General features: G+C 36.2%; 1 protein-coding gene across 3 annotated transcripts in view; it reads left to right on the forward strand.

Moving 5' to 3' along the window:
- Positions 1-17307, forward strand: part of LOC124637276 (CBP80/20-dependent translation initiation factor) — a 48269-nt gene that overhangs the window by 6833 nt on the left and 24129 nt on the right. For 2 of the 3 annotated variants that reach the window (XM_047173618.1, XM_047173619.1), the window contains exons 2-4: positions 10664-10734; positions 14416-15267; positions 16146-16224. In XM_047173618.1, the coding sequence (XP_047029574.1) occupies positions 15133-15267; positions 16146-16224 (214 nt within the window). In that variant the 5' untranslated portion in view covers positions 10664-10734; positions 14416-15132. Of the gene's footprint in view, positions 1-10663; positions 10735-14415; positions 15268-16145; positions 16225-16563; positions 16785-17307 lie in introns of those variants that run through there. The other variant, XM_047173620.1, reaches the window with a different exon arrangement.

Below are 17307 nucleotides of genomic sequence, written 5' to 3' on the forward strand. Positions count from 1 at the left end.
TTTTTAATTAACAGATATTTAGACAAAGAGGACTTTTGAAAGATACACTTGAATGCAAGTAAAACTATGATATCATCCTCCGAGCCTTTTCCCCAACAAGCAAGCCGTTTTTCCGAGCAAGTAAAACTGTGTTAAAACTTCAATTGTTAAGGGAATATTTTAAATAGATCTAAACCATGCAAGTGAAGCTGTAGCTTATTCTAAATCAGCTAAGAATTTCAAATTACCGTCTGCTATTTATGGTAGGTAACTTAAGCTTAGAAACAGCGCAGAAACCGTTCTTCCAAACTCCTAATTTGGAACAACTCCGTGCACTATAAAATTTGCACAAGATGTAAATGGAGTGTAAAGCGCATGCGTGATTTTATTTCCATAACCGTGAACCGCTTGCCTAGACGTGCAATTAGCAAGTCTTCTGTTAGAAGCCATGTTTTGTGCACTCAACATAATAATACTCAATACTCAAGTCTTTATGAGCATTCCATATGTTATACAGGTGATACATTTTACAGGCTAGATACAATATGGAACCTATAGGGCACAGCTTAAAGAAAGCTTAAAGTTAATGAAAGAGGCGTTACAAAGTTATCAGTCATAATTTAGTTATATTTTGGATAAACAATCTAGATTAAATTGAGGTCTGAGGTCTACCTTGCATCTACCTTTTTAGGGATGAGGCAAAAAGAAAGGAGAAAGAGAGGCCTACGCACGAAAAGTAAGATATTCAAAAGAGGATCTGATAAGAATGATGGCTTTAATATAAGGAAGAAGTACCGTTTTAGAATTTATTGGAGCTCAAGCTTTGACAGATTTGGATGAAAGAGTACTGTAGAGTAGTCTTACCACTCACCGCCTTCTAGCTTTATCATCTTTTGACTGAAACCCATCCTCATCTTCACCTTCCTTCAATTCCGTTATTGTAACGTTCAAATTAACCAGGCACAGTCATCTCATTCATATCAATAGGGCCACAGCTTGCTTCACAATACTTACAGTACACGCAGTGGCCCAGTAAGCTGCAGTTGATATGCGCAAACGCAGCGTAGGCAGCTATGTAGGCGACGGCATTGACAAACACCTGTCTGTTTGTCCATACTTATATATACTTATATATTCTAAGTTAGAGAGAGGAATGTGTACGTGTTTGAGGGCTCGCCAGTTATGATGGATTTCTATTAGGTAGGTATACTTGAAGATTCTGAACAATGTGCTAATATGAATGTTAAAGGATATTTCTGCGAAGTAAGTTGACACATACTTAACGGGAAAAGTAACGCTGAAGTAGCTTTGATTTTCAAAGAGAATATGGCATTTGAGATGTGCACAAATTCTCTTTGTCTAAGCAGTAACTATTAAGTAATCTGTGGTCAAAGTTTTAAAGATGTTTGTGGCTACATATCAGTTGTACAAGGACACTTACCGCAGCCAGACTAATTAGAAAAAGTTTCCTAAAATGGCATTAATGTGTTGTCTGCAATTCCATCATCCTCGCAACTAAGAAATATTTCGCGAATGACGTCATCTGCTATCAATTGTTATCGCTGAACAAACTAGCTTGCTTGGACAATTACAAGCCACTGCATCATGGACCAAGATAGCAAAGATGATTATGATAAATGAAATACTGCAGGCAGGAATCTAAAACTCAGTGAATTCATCTTCTCGTCTTCTTCTGGCTGTTAATACCATTTCATTTGGGGACAGCCTTAATGGAACAATACAATACTCTTCGATTTCTCACGCCACGATTCCGAAATATTTCAAAAATTTTACAATTACCTATAATTTGAGAACATCTTAATTAAGGCTATTTGCTTTCTCTATAATCCCCATTAGTTGCATTCGCTCTCCTTTAAAACATTCACAGCGGAATCAAAGCCACATCTTTTAAAGTCTCCAAATCGTTCAAGTTATGTCAGTAACGTTATTACCAAGTATTACTTAAGCTACGTCATTGGTCAGCAGTAAAAACTCTCATGTACCAAGTCCATTAGCCATAAGAAACGAGATAGTTTTTGCTCCCAACAGAATCTGTGCTCGAGGTTTTTGCGATGGTCGGGCGAGGTGGCGAGCTGGCGTGAGTCATACGGCTTCTGACTGACACATCGCTCACTAACTTATTAGTTTAGTGACTTTATAAATAGACTTGGTTTGTACGCGTCCTACAGGATTTGCTTTGGAGGGAGAATATATCTTCAGCTCTCAGCTTTGGTAGAGTTTTAAGTTCTGAAGTCCTACGGACAGTCGATTTAACAGAATTGTTGATTTTGTATGCTTAATTGTTGCGTATTATAGGATAATGTTTACGTATCTAGTGTAGTTTTGTTAACCTATTCTGAGACAGGTTGTTGAAGTTCCGAGGGAGCACTTTTCCTTGTTTCTGAACCGACTTCTTTATGTTATGTTATTGAAATGAGCGCTGCAAAGATGAATGTAGCAACGGCAGAGGTGAATGCTTACATCTTATGCAAGATACTAGCGGGACTCTATGTTTAAACTTTTTAGGTAGGTACATTTTGAAAATCGAATATAGCGAAAGACAGTCCAAGTTTCAGCAATACAGAGTGCCTAGTGCGAGTTTTGCAAGTTAAATTCTTTGGTTAAATTTTTCGATGCGAAGATTATTACACCATTGAATGGCGTAGCACTTATCTTTGAATTGTTTATTTAATAAAGACTGTCATCGGTACTTGGTCGTATTACAGTCGCGCTCACTTTTGCGAGTGTAAATATTATTAACCGGCAAAATGAATGAAGATGTTATACCTAAATCATGTGCAAGCATACGACTCTTTATTTCAATAGAGTTATAATTACGGATCGAGTTGCGAACGCTCAAAAAACTCGGAATCAGCACTCTGGACTAAAGCACTTTGTCTGCTTAGTGGGTGTATTCTGTGCTAGGTTTATTAATCTTAACGTGACGTTACATGCAGTATATCTGTCGTAGCCATAAATAACAGTATCAAGTTCAAATTGCGGCGCAAGTGGTGTAGGTTGCACTCCATAGACTCCCACGACGTGGTAGGTAGGCAATGTAGGTACGTGATCTACAGAAGTTCGTTATGTTATTTACTTATATTTTACGCAGTTATGCCGACTCAGAAGTATGCTTTGTAAATGCACCTGTCTGTACTTACATCTATGAGTTGTACTAAGATGTTAATTGAGAAGACTTTTCTTGTCTTATTCGATAGCCCTGTTCCGAATTTTCCGATGACTCTTTAAATAAAGAAGTTTAAAAATGCCTTAGGAATTTGATCATTTTCAGCAGTTTGCTCAAGTTTTCTTTTTATTTTTTGATATTGGAAACAAAAAATCTGTATAATTCATACTGAAAACGATAAAGAAATTGAACAAAAAGAAGAAGCACCTAAGTTATGAGAACGCTTCAAATTCTTTCCATCATTATAATAATACATAACTATAGTTACATTACATACCACAGTAATGGACATTAAATAATACCTACCAACTAGGACCGGTTTCCGTGAGACCAATGACTCACGCGCATTGTAAACAACGCTTGCTTATGTCTTGATCGCTTGTTATTTTCACACATTCACGGGTTATTAACGTTTGTAATGGGATAAACATTGTTAGATATGACTTAGGGCTATTAGATGGAGACCAAAAAGTGATGAATTATTTATTTTGTGTGTCACTCTTCTTGCACTTCTCCAAAGGTCAAATTTTCCAACTTGTTCCGTAGTTTTGTCTATTCTACTAAAAAAAGCTTCCTTGAATCGTTTAAAAGCAATTAATGACCTAACTGACAGTAGGTTATTCTCAAATTCTATATCTGCAACTTTCTTTTTAGAGAAAACTTTAAATTTTCATGCAGTTTGCAAAAGGATGCTGTTCAATCCTTTTCGATCTTGTAAATTGGGGTCAAGACGATTCTACTGCCGTGTTGTGCAAGGTGCTAAAACTTTTTGGTATTTAAGTGCACAACCGTGTATGAGGCTCAATCAGTCGCACCCAAAAATCTAAATGTCAGCAATTTTATTCTTGTCGTAATTACTTCATTCTTAAATAAATATGTGCATTGGATTGTCAAAGGTCATTGCTCACTGCGAGACAATTTATTAGTACTTCGTGTGTTATTAGAAACTATTCTCTTCTTCTTTGCAAGGCGATGGCTATCGAATTTAATTACTTCCTTGTCCTATGAGTCATATATGATACACACCTTTTGTTTAACTGTCTATGTCTGCTACGTGGACAGTTAAGTGATCAAATAAAATTTTAGAGGTCCTATATTTCGCTACGCTCACGGCAATGTCAGTGGATGCTGATCTTTGGCTGTGCAGGTGTTTTGGCACATTGTCCAGCACAAAAGATGCTGCACAGTTTGTGGTGTGGCATCGCACCCACATCTAATGTCGTCAATGTAGATACATTTAGGTTGTCTTCGCATCTACTAACCTAAACATTTGTTACTTTAGCACAAGTTCCATTTAAGCCTATGGTCTATGGATAACATTTTTGGTTTGTATGTAAGTACGTATATTGTCTATGTTTATCTTCAAACGAACAATAGAAGAATAGGTATACCTAGTACCAGCTAGTTTACTATATCAAACACTTTGTTTTATAAATTAGTCTTTGTCGAAACTTCCTTTATAAACATAGGAAGTAAAACAGTTGCTAGAAAGATAATAATATACTTTAAAATCCTGACATAGATATATGTCTAAGTTACTTTTTTACTTTTTTTCAAATTGCAATTATACACACCTACCGGAGAATGTTTTCAGGCACTGAAAATAAATTCAATATCTTACTGCTGCGTGAAATGTTTTTTATTATAAACATATCTACTATTACCTACCTACCTACTATTTAATTAAAAACATTTCCACCTTTAGCAACTCAAGGACAGCAAACAAATGCGATCATTGTATTCAAAGTCGATTAAATCCAGCGATCAATGAATCGATACCGCGACAAAACAAAAGCGGCTCGTGCCCATTGACCCAGAACATTGCAGACTTCGTAATGTCTGCACAGATGTCTGTGCATCTTCACATAACTCCTCAACTAACGACAAGGAATCTTCAACTTTACACCTTTACATTACAGTCGAATTTTAAATGCCTTGGCTTGGAGATAAGATCTTTTTGGTCGTGATCTCAGAAGCATGTGTGCGTCGTTTACAAGCAAACATGATGATGTCATCTGGCTCCGCCTACATTGATTCTCTGCAGTTTTTTTTACATTTGTAATTAATCGCAGTCTTTAAATTAGAGTCAGATTCACAAAAAGCTTTGTGTATAATTAATTGAGACATTACGCTGTGGACAGTTGTTACTTTGTTGGAGGTCGTGTGAAATGTGTGTCTTTGTTGAAAACAACTTTTTTGTAGAAAGAAAATTTCAAAGACATTGTGCCGCTGCCTACTAAATAAATGCACTATTCAAGACAAACATTCTTGCTACCGTGGATCCCCCTTTTAACCCATTTGCCCTGTTTTTCTTAACTATGTAGGGCTCGGCTTCCAGTCTAACTGGACGCAGCTGAGTACCAGTGTTTTTCAAGGAGCCTTGTTCACAATTGTTGATTTGTCAACATCTTCTAATGTGACTGTATGGTGTGTTAGTTAGTAATCTGTCGGACTTTATTTGTTTAATAAAATTAATATGCAGTCATTAAAGGAATGAATATGCTCTTTCCCTGAGAACGGTTGCAAGTTGAAAAGGAAAATTGGAGTAGCACGACTTGGAAAATTCCAGAAAACTGCGTTGCTTGATACTGCTCTACTGGTGGTGCTCTATGGTATTCTTCAACGAACAAATATATAAGATATAGGTATTTACATAGGAAGATTTTCAAAGTGCTAATTATTACCTACCTATGTAGTAATTCATCAAAACCAACCCCGTTCAAGTTGGTGTCGCCTCTCGTCATTAGCTAACACAAAAAGTGAACGGTCAGAAAAAAATGATGGTGTAGGCTGTGGTGTAAAATGATGGTGCGACACCCGCAACTCCTCATAGGGCCAGTTGAAATCAGCGTCAGGCACTAGCTGTCTGGCATAATGCTGAACTGGATCTATTTGGCGCAACCTTTTGTTACTCTTGTATTTTTTATTTCTATGCTGTGTTGTGTCAATAAATAATTATTGTTTCTTACTTTATTTCTGATGCAGGCCTAATTCTCGAAACTGAAGACCTCCATTCAAATGATGATTACTTCCTCCAGTCAAAATTTTACATACAAAACTGGGCCCCGATTCTCCTAATTTTACTTAACCGTCATACGATTCACGTTCGACTCGATTCGACTGAGATCCAATCCCGACTCGATTACGATTGAAGCGTATGTGGCATTCCGCTATTTTTTCTTTAAAATAAACGTTTTTATCCTTTTTTGTCATTCAATAATGAATCATTTTGTCTGCAAATGATTTACGATTGCAAAATGATTGTACAGCAAACTACCGTATAGACCAAAATCACCAAAATAGCAGACCAATCGCACACCAATGAAATAGAGATGGGTAAGTCAGGAGTGATAGATACAAATGATATGAATCATTCCATTTGAATCAATCACTCTTCATATCTTTACATATCCGAATGTGTCAGTAGTTCAGTATATCTTTCTTTACACCTCACTCACTCGTCGGTCATCGCGTCGGGTACTAACATAGATATAATATTACTAAACAAGATTGCGCACGCTCAAAATATATATTTACGAAAATGAACTCTATTCTAACGCAATAAGGTACTAAATTGGTTGCATAATACACAGAGGCAAATCCGAGCCGAGAGGGATAGTTCGAACGGAGGCTGTTTGTCTCTTTCTAACACCTTGCCAGCATAAAAAAATGTTGTGATCAAAAGTTTTGTCTTCCCAAAAACAATTGAATCACTTATATTTTTATCTTATTTTAACAATTGTAAGTCAACAAATTAATAACAATCGCATTAATTTATTCGTATTTATTATTAAAACATAAACAACATAAATTTTTATTTTGCTTTTTTTTATTTTCTAGCGGTAACCCTGAACATTCTTGGCGCGTAATCAGCATTTAAAATTTTGTTTATATTTTTTTGTATTAAATCAATTTAAACTATTAAAATGGTGAAAAAGTGTTGCGTTTCTACTTGCAAAAGTGAATCCTATGGTGGTTGCAATATATCGTTCCACAGGTTAGCTAATAATAACATTTTCGTAAACCAAACAACTAGGGTGCCCATGAATTCTTGTAACGAGTCAAAATATGGGTAATGGATTTTAAAACTGTTGTACTATTGTTATAGCTTCCCAAAAATGAAGAAAGGCGACATAAATGGCTCAGCAGTCTATATATGAAGTAGAAATACAAAAAAAAAACAGTCTTCACTTCGAATCTTCCTGCTTTTATACTGCTAATTTCCGCTAATTATTAAAAGCCTTTATTAGTATCTTAAGGTCACAAACTGCGTAAGTTAAAACTTCAATACTAATCTGTGTTTAATAATCTTAGCAAAATCGGATTTGTCTCACATAGCTTAATCTCATAGTCACCCTATTAGAAAGGGACAGACAGCCTCCGTACTAACTGTTTCACTCGGCTCGTTTTTTGGGTTTATATGCGCAGTCCTGTTTACTAATATTATGTCTATGGGTACTAACTAATCTGTGGCGTCGGATAGCTTCGTCGCGCGCCATTGGTTGAACGTCAAGCGAGCCGTCTCGCTCGCACCCATACGATTACGAATGTCGTTACTTTGACCACAATAAGTTGACACCCAATAATAAGTTGTTAACTCTATTGCTCACGCATAAGGCTTATAATTGTTTGTCCTTAGTGAATATTTCGGTATTATAATCTTGTCAAATGTATTGAAAACTTACCGCCTACCGAACAAACATGTTTTGACTCGAAATACACATTTTGAACTAAAATTTAATTTTCACGTAAATAATTTCGTAGGTAGACAGTCCTAAGCCTGTGTAAAGTATGAAAGGAAATCAGAAGGCTATTTCTATTTTTATTTTCTAATACTTACTAAACTAATGCTTATACTCAATACTAGATTGCGATTGACTATTCATTGAACTAATTAACATAAAAGAAGTAGGTTGTACCTACAGTCATAAGAATAGTATTTTTTTTAATTAGAAAAAAGTTGTTCAATCGCAACCGCTCAATATATCAGAAAGATGCAAACAACAACCAACCTATCACTATATCTGAATGATCTATTTGAATGAGTGAGCCGCACACGAGTTGCGAGTTTAAACGAGCTACTGAGTTATACTGAACTACTGATATAAAGATATGAAAGAGTGATTCATATCCCAGTGATTGAAAGATGCATATCTATCTTTTCTTTTCAATGACACATTTTGCCCATGTCTACAATGAAATGTCAATCGAATACGATTGGTCTTTTATTGGTAGCAGAATGCCCGATATGGTTAGGACTGCTATTACAATCATATTGCGATTCGATTTCTATTCGAGTTTGACATTATTAACTTAGGAGAATCGGGCCCCTGTGCACGATAACCGAACCTATCAATCACGCAATTAGCATTTCTTGCACACACTAGGTATCTATGTGTCATTCTAAAATATTCCTCGACGAGCTGAGGAAACCACGTCATCATCATCATCATCGTCACTTATCTACTATGAATATGCAAAACAGGCTAACTTACGCCAAATTGTAGCCTTTTACAAAAAAAAAGTATTTTCAGACAAAAACTCAGGTAAATTGTAATTTTTTCGTCATTTCTATTTCAATTACAATGATAATTTCATGCACAGCGTGAAACTGATGCCACTTCCTTTGAGTGTCATATCTTGAATATTTAATTCTTTCGGTCATCGATAGATACAGCAATGGGCTCAAAACAGCGGGTACAGTCAGCCCCAAATGTTTAAATATAATTATCATTAATATTAGTTACCGTCAGTTACACAAAGCTCCATTAAAGTTAAAGCTTCTTTAAATCTCTTGCTGACTCTTTCTTCGTCAACAAGATAAAAAGTGTCAGCAATACATTTAATGAAGCTTTAACTTTAATGGAGCTTTGTGCAACTGACGGTTAGTCGGCTAGGTAAGTATACTTTTTAGGAAGAAATGCATATCTATTTTTCTATATGAAAAACGTAAGACGGCCTAGTATAATTTTTTCTTAATTACGTAGGGTTTATTTACTCATAATTCAAACATTAAAAAAATGGGTAATAGTTTTACAAATGATCTTATGATAGGGAATATTAAAACTAAGTATCAAAATATTCATCCGCATCGCTGTCAGCTGGGATCGTGCCCAAAAGGCTGGCTGCCTGGCTGTATGGCAATGCATATCCTTTGGCCGAAGTATAGGCCAGCCCTTTGGTCACGAGTGGACTCCACTAATCGCTTACTGATTTCTCGAAAGAGTCTGTGGGCACTTGGGCCCCATGGTCCCAAGGTTTCAACCCCAAACGGCTCAAAAATGCAATTGCCGGTGAGGTTTACATATTTGTGCCGTTTGAGGTTTTCCGCGGCTGCAGCAGCTGCACCGACACAGCTCGCCGTACTGGGAAGGTGGGAAGGTGCAAGGGTGTCGACACAGGTTGCGTCCCACACCAAAGACCTTCCCATCTTCCAAGGCATTATAGACATCCCGTCTGGTCTCTTGCCATCGTCGCGTGCCAAGCCTCTGGGTTCTAAAATGGCTGGCACTCCGGCGGTGACGAGCACGACGGATAATGTCATTTATGCTGGCGTGTCGTGCCATGCGACCAGCACTTTTGCTACAGGAAATTATAATAAAGTATAATTATATTACTACTCAAGATACTTATCTGCAAAGAGATTTAAGTTAAATTAATAGCATTTTATGTTTGATGTCTTTGCGCATTGTATTCTTATCATCCACTAAGAAATTATTTTTTCAGGCATTGCATTACCTAAGTATACTTTTTAACACGACTGTACCAACTAAAAACCAAAACTGAAGTAATCTTTCAGTTTTTTGTCCAAGCTATTAAATCACAATGTTGTTTCTAAAGTATTTTAAATGAACAACAAATGTTCTCGAAGCGTGACCATTTCAGTAACGTTTATTTGCAAGTTATTTTAACTGTTACTCTTTCTTTGATCAAAATGTCTTCAGAATAGATCTGTAATAAAATCAATCACGTAGTGTTTGCGGTAAATTGATATTTTTTGGAAATCTTCTTAGAATATTATTCACTTTACAAGTACTTAGGTAGCTTAAATAGAAGATGAGTTGAATTTTAGAAGTGAGTTTTATTTAAACCTGTTGTCATGTTTTGGGTGTGGTGTGGTAAGGTCTAATTCTAAATTAAACCCCACATTGTGTACATAAAAATGTATTTAAATAGGTTGACGTTCGTAATGCTCTTTAGTTAAATTAAAAACAAAAGAAAGATTTCTAAACGTTGAAATCAACGTGCAACGTTACACTGTCGACATATTTATCGCATCAATTGATCTACCAAAGTTACCTCTTAACTGAGTTTAACCGACTTCAAAAAAAGGGACATTCTTAATTTAAGCTCGTAAGATTTTTTTTAAAAAACGGTAAATCAGGCACTGTCGGCCTGTCACTAACTCCTTCCTTCTAATAACCGACAAGTAAAGGTTTTAAAACTTGAAATATGATAAAATTATAAAAGTAATTATAAACTTTCTCGTTGTTTCAGTGAATTAAATACGAGTACGTGAACGAGTCTCTAGTGCAGAGGACGAAACGACAGACTGCTTCGAGAGAGCGGTGAGTCATCAAAATGTGCTTCTACTCTTATATTATGTCCAATCTAAAGCAGTTGAATACCTATAAGTGATTTAGTGATTTGGTATAGAACTATACTGACATCAAGTAGGTAGACGCTCAATGTAGGTCTGTAGGTACATATTATAAAAAAAAACCTGCTAAGATTTTTATGCTTGGCACAGATCGTACCACAGCACAAAATACCTACTTACCTTTCAAGTAAATTGTACATAATTAGGTATATGTAAAAGATACTTGTCAAGTTTAGTTACTGCACTGCTATTTATTGCATTGGTATACTTGAGGTAGGTAAGGTAAAAACAGAGTAAATAAAATATTTTCTTCAGGAATTCATGATTACTGAACTATTTTTATGTATTCATTAATTAGGCGTACCTACAATGAACACTAAAGTCTGAAAGTGAAAATTACCCGTTTGACTGAAATAAATAATGCAGAAGTCAATTATTTCGGCTCGGACTTGGAACATCAAACCCATTACATGATTCATAAAATATTAATGTACTGTCGGTACGAAAACTGCAATTAATAACAAAAACACCAGTTAATTGTGGAATAAGCGAGAATAATAATTTTGATCGAAAACGTACCGACAACAATTTAGTCTGTATTAATGCGTTACGATCATAATTATACATTTTAAAAAAGTCGTGGTGGCCTAGTGGGTAAAGGACCAGCCTCTCAAGTATGAGGGCGCGGGTTCGATCCCAGGTCAGGCAAGTACCAATGCAACTTTTCTAAGTTTGTATGTACTTTCTAAGTATATCTTAGACACCATTGGCTGTGTTTCGGATGGCACGGTAAACTGTAGGTCCCGGCTGTCATTGAACATCCTTGGCAGTCGTTACGGGTAGTCAGAAGCCAGTAAGTCTGACACCAATCTAACCAAGGGGTATCGGGTTGCCCGGGTAACTGGGTTGAGGAGGTCAGATAGGCAGTCGCTTCTTGTAAAGCACTGGTACTCAGCTGAATCCGGTTAGACTGGAAGCCGACCCCAACATGATTGGGAAAAGGCTCGGAGGAGGATCATAATTATACATTTAATATTAATTAATTTTTTGGATTACTATATATTTTATACTTCAAAGTCAACAGAAGTTAATAAAGAACTGTAAAAAAGGACTCGTCTTAAACATTATTATTTAAAAATCTCCATTATTTATATTCCGTGATCATGTCACGGCTATAGAATATTTACACGAAAACTGCCTAACATTTATTATAAAACTAATCAAATTATAATCTTACAACTCAAAGGCTATCTCTATCGTTATCTATATCCATATTATCCTGTCATTAATGTGAAAATCTCGTTCGTGTAGCGTCGCGTTGCGCAGACGCATAGTTCAACGCACTGTAATTTCAGCGAGTTTCCATTGATATTTCTGTCGAGCACCTGACAACGCATAATTGATACGTCAACGTCTTTACACATAGTCGATGTTTTCCACATTAAAACGTCAGACTTTGAGATGTCGTTGAAATAAATTATCTTGCAGGTAGAGAAAATGAGGTGAAAAGCCTGTGTTTTTTTATCGAGGTGTAGTAATCATAATTTAGAGTGACATGAATATGCAGGGAATGGATGTTAGTATATATGAAGGACGGCAGAGTAATATATTGAGATTTTGTGCCTTGGCTGCAAAACAGTACTTTTTGAACGTCAATGTTTACAAAAGAGCACCCTGCAATAAAAATATTAAATTACTTATTAGAAAAAAAATGGATATCATAATTAAAAAAAAAAACAATTGCAAGAGGATAATTAATTAGTAGGTAGAATACTTCCAAGCGGGTAAAGAAAAGGCATTCACATAAAAAAAAAAACGCAAATAAACTATACTGAGACGCGTCTATAAAATTGTAAACATCATAAGAAAAAGTTTATAAATTACTACGCAGATGTATGAACGAGGTTTGGGATGAACTATATTTTTACTCCAAGGAGGTTACAACATTTGATTCGGTTTGCATCATACGCAATACCGAGTCTACGCGTTATAATTTACGCACTTTGTAGATCAGAATGTATTTTTGTTGCCAAAGGCATACTTACAATTGTCCGTTTTTATGCAAAATGGAACCACTCGACAAATTTCATTTTTTACTTTTTTTGAAGAATACTAATGTAAAAGTGGTCTAAATTCTTATACAAAAAAGAACCACATGATTTCCCCCTTGGAAAGAAGGTATATTAAAATTTTGTATAAGAATTTAGACCACTTTTACATTAGTATTCTTCAAAAAAAGTAAAAAATGAAATTTGTCGAGTGGTTCCATTTTGCATAAAAACGGACAATTTTAAGAACGAATTTCTGCATGTTTGAAAAATCTAGCTGTTTTTTAATGCTCAATCCTTCTCCGTGCGAGAGGAGGCCTGTGCCCAGCAGTGGGACGATAAAAAGGCTGCAACAGTTTTTAATTCTGTCTGTACAAAAATTACTTTTACGTGTTTTTCATCTTTTGGGTTTACAAGCCTTCAAGATATCTTGTCAACGTAACGCGAGTCTAACTTATAAATCTTACAAGATTAGGGTTCTTAAAGATCAATCAATCTTTTAATGAACATAAAATGTTAAAGGTTAGTCAGCAATGATATATGTAAGCATTCTGAAATCCACGAATTATTGCTAAAATTGCGTTAATGAGTAGGCTAGCCGCGAACACAATCGTAACAATTATACGTAATTGGTAGTTTCCTTAATTTTCAGCTATCTGTAACGATGAGTAGGTGCTTCTGCAAACCAGTTACATTCGGGAACTCGATAATGCAACGAAAACTGAAAATGTTGCTGAAAATTCAGCTACAAAAGAATTACCATAAGAGGTGCCCTATCTTCCGCCCTATTCCGCAAATAGGCTTTTTTTGCGTCAATCGCATGTCGTATCGCTTTGCAAAATCTCATCATCATAGCTTATCTTAAAAACCGGCCAAGTGCGAGTCGGACTCGCGCACGAAGGGCTCCACACCATTATTTATAAAACGGACAAAAAAATCACGTTTGTTGTATGGGAGCCCGCCAAAATATGTATTTAATTCTAATTTTCAGTATTTGTTGTTATAGCGGCAACAGAAATACATCATCTGTGAAAATTTCAGCTCGGGTCAGGCTCAGTCAGGTGACAGACGGACGGACGGACGGACGGACAGAGGAGCGAAAACAATAGGGTCCCTTTTTATCCTTTGGGTACGGAACCCTAAGAAGTATATGACGCAAAAAATAATAAATAACGTACGTAATAAAGGAGTGCCAAAGTATCTAATACTGACTCATTTACAAATCCATCCAATTTTAATAAAAATATTCTTTTGTATTGTATCTGCGTTGGGTTACCGCCATTTTGGGAAACTGGACCCGGCCTTGTGAATCATTTTACAGAGACTAAAGTTGAAAAAACTTGTTATGAGCAAACGATTTCACTTGAAATATAAATAGATGCGTCCTTTTTGGTAGAGATTTACAGTATCTTGGATCAGGCTGCCGTAGAAAAAAATGGAAGGCTTAGGAAATAATTTTGGAAAATCTTGGTAGTTCTGAATTCATGAAATAAAACTTTGCTATACAAAAACAAGGAAAAGATTTTAAATTATTAGAGTGTCTTTTTTGAAGAGTTTGCACTGAATGTGAAATTTTATAATCTACTTTCTGCTTGTTCCAGATCAGGGTTCACTGAACCCCTACGACGAAACGATTCGAGTTGGCGCCGAAGAAGTCTCTTCTCGGCCCCTCGAAATATTGTAAAATCGCTCCGTGACTGTCAGACACTAAAATATACCTGCACTACTTCTTGTATTATAGCCGTACTAAGAAAACGAAAAAATCTCGACAGACGCCCTCTTTCAGTGGCCACGACAGAGGGCTGTAATTTATCTACATTTATATATGCATATATAAAAAGAGAAAAATAGTGATCTCTAACGTGACGTCACAATACCAAAATTGTGATTATTTAACTAATTAATACATTATTTTAATCGCTTTGCTGTTTTCAAATCGCATTTTTAACGCGTATTGCCCGTTGTATTGTTAGATGTTTATTTTAAATTGTAAATAGCAAGAATATACTTAATCATAATAAGTGTGACATTGCGTAATGTAACTATAATACTAGTCATTGATCTAGTGTATTTATTTTGGTAAATTATCAATTTTATAATCTATAGAGGATAAACTAACGTAGAGCTTTCTGGCTAGGTAAAAAAATATATTACAAAAAAATACTACACTGAATTGCCCTCGGGCAATCATTTACCAAAGAAAAAAAATACAGTGAACTTTTAAAAAGTAAAAGGCAGCCAGCAAAAAAGGCGGGAAGCCGTGGGTAGTACCACAGATTAACTAAATATATGTTGAATCGATTATCATAATCGGCAAGATGCAGACTCAAGTAGGTGTTGGTAACGAGCTGCAGAGAAGCTACAGGATGCAGGACTTTGCATCGCCTGGCGTCATCATGCGGGAGCGCAGCTTCATCCGCCCGCAGTCACATCACAACATGCATCATAACCAGGTATGTCAGGTCTACTAATGTAAAACACCGTTTATGTGACACTTATCTATTGAGTATGCTGTAAATAGCCTGAAAAACTGTGTCATCATGTCCTGCATACAGTAATTGGAACGGCCTTGTCCTAAAGGGCCTCAGTGAGGAACAAAAATAGATCAGCGCATCATTAAAACAGTTAAAAACACGCATAAAAACCTAGGTGACTAGATTTCAGAGTTGCTTCAACCTAGTTCGGAGTTATTTGATTAGTCGTATGTTAGTAAGACCTTGGTATGTGCTAAGGATTTCTAGTACGATTGCAGTTATCGCGTAGGCAGGATCACGACACGCTATTCGACGCCTACGTCTCGTCTGCATGACTCGCTAGCCTTTGCCTTTGCGATTATTTTGTAATCGATTCATGTTGACACCTTGTTTTTATGAATCAATAAATGAGGAATTGTGATAATGCGCATATCAAGGAGAGAAGTAAGAGATTCTAAATTCTTATTCGTTATTTTCTATTTGTGATAAATATAATTTGAAAAGTTATGATTTAATTCCCAGTTTTTTATTGGGACAGACTCCATTAAAGTCATATAATAAGACTAAGATTCTAGAGTGGTTTACAAGAGTACCTAAACCTCCTTTTTATTAGACTTTTTTAATGCTAACTCAAATGATTTTCAAACACATGGACCATGAAACATCTACTACGCAAACACACGGACTACCTAAGCATTTACGTTATATTTGTCGATGAAAATATAGTTTCATCATCGCGCATGATGAGCTGTCGATCTAGAAATAATGTCTGACAGATCCCAATATTTGTTTATGCTATGCCACAAATTATCATGCAAAATCAAACGAATATGTTTATAGAGTTTCCTTCTTTACAGTTCAACAATGCGAAACGACGGAGCATGATTCTGACAAATGCTAAGGGGAAGCCCACTTTGGAAATTTATAGACCTCCCGGTGAGTAAGTTTAGGAAATTCTTTGACTTTGGTTTTTAAAAATGATGCTATGAAATATTTTACAAAATGTTATTTTACTCTTTTGTCACTCTTTGTCTACCATTTAATACAGTATCATTGTTAGCACCGAGATTAACACTCAATGAATAGCAATTTATGTAACTCAATCGTACGTAATCGATTTCAATTAGGTATCATTACTTCTCGATTCGTCACAGGCTGAATGTAAACACTTGGCTTGCTAGCGTCTCTACGTAAAATTGGCGCCAAAATTAAAAATAAACAATTTTCATATTTGGAACAAGTCGACAGTCGAATGTTTGTTGCGACGGGACGCGTTTGTCAGACGAATGTTTGTTTGTAGTTTTATGTGTTGTGATAAAAGTGAGATATTATTATGTCTCGGTGTATCGTGAAACAGTCGTTGTCTCAGCCGGTGGCGGTCGCGCCGGTCGCCCCCGTGGCTCAGGTGTCGCCGGTATCTGTTTCCCCCGTGTTCGTGACTCCGGTATCGGTGTCTGTGACCGTGACTGCAGCGCAACCAGTTTCTGAAGCCTCAGGTTTGTTAATGCATTCAGTAGCTGCAGTTTCCTTGTTGGGATCGCCAGAATATTAGCATTGAGCTGTTCAGTCCGTACGCCGGTCGTGATTCCGTGAGATTGTTTGAGATCGGATTGTCAACATTGAGTCTTGGCGGTAGATGTGGTATTTCCGTCACAAAACATGAGTGTTTTGGCGACGATGTACGTAATGAAGTAATTGTATGTAAATAAAAAATGTCTATATTATTCTTGGCAGCTCGCTGTGGACTTCAGGATTTGAATAACTTGAGCATGTGGCTTTGTGAAACAGACAGGTTTGTTCTCTAGTCTTTGAATTTGACAGCTTGTCATTCTCCTTGATTGTTGAGTGCTGTATTTAAAATGTCTTGATTTGCAGTCGCTATTTTCATGAACTCAGACAAATGATATAACACGACAAGTAAATTAGACCTGTAAAAATAAATACATTTTTCAAAAATATTTCAGAAGCCAAGATGCAGTGTTTTTCATATGGAATCACATGTTGAAAATGAATAGCATC

The sequence above is a fragment of the Helicoverpa zea genome, chromosome 16 (genome assembly GCF_022581195.2).
Source record: "Helicoverpa zea isolate HzStark_Cry1AcR chromosome 16, ilHelZeax1.1, whole genome shotgun sequence".
Classification (NCBI taxonomy): Eukaryota; Metazoa; Arthropoda; class Insecta; order Lepidoptera; family Noctuidae; genus Helicoverpa; species Helicoverpa zea.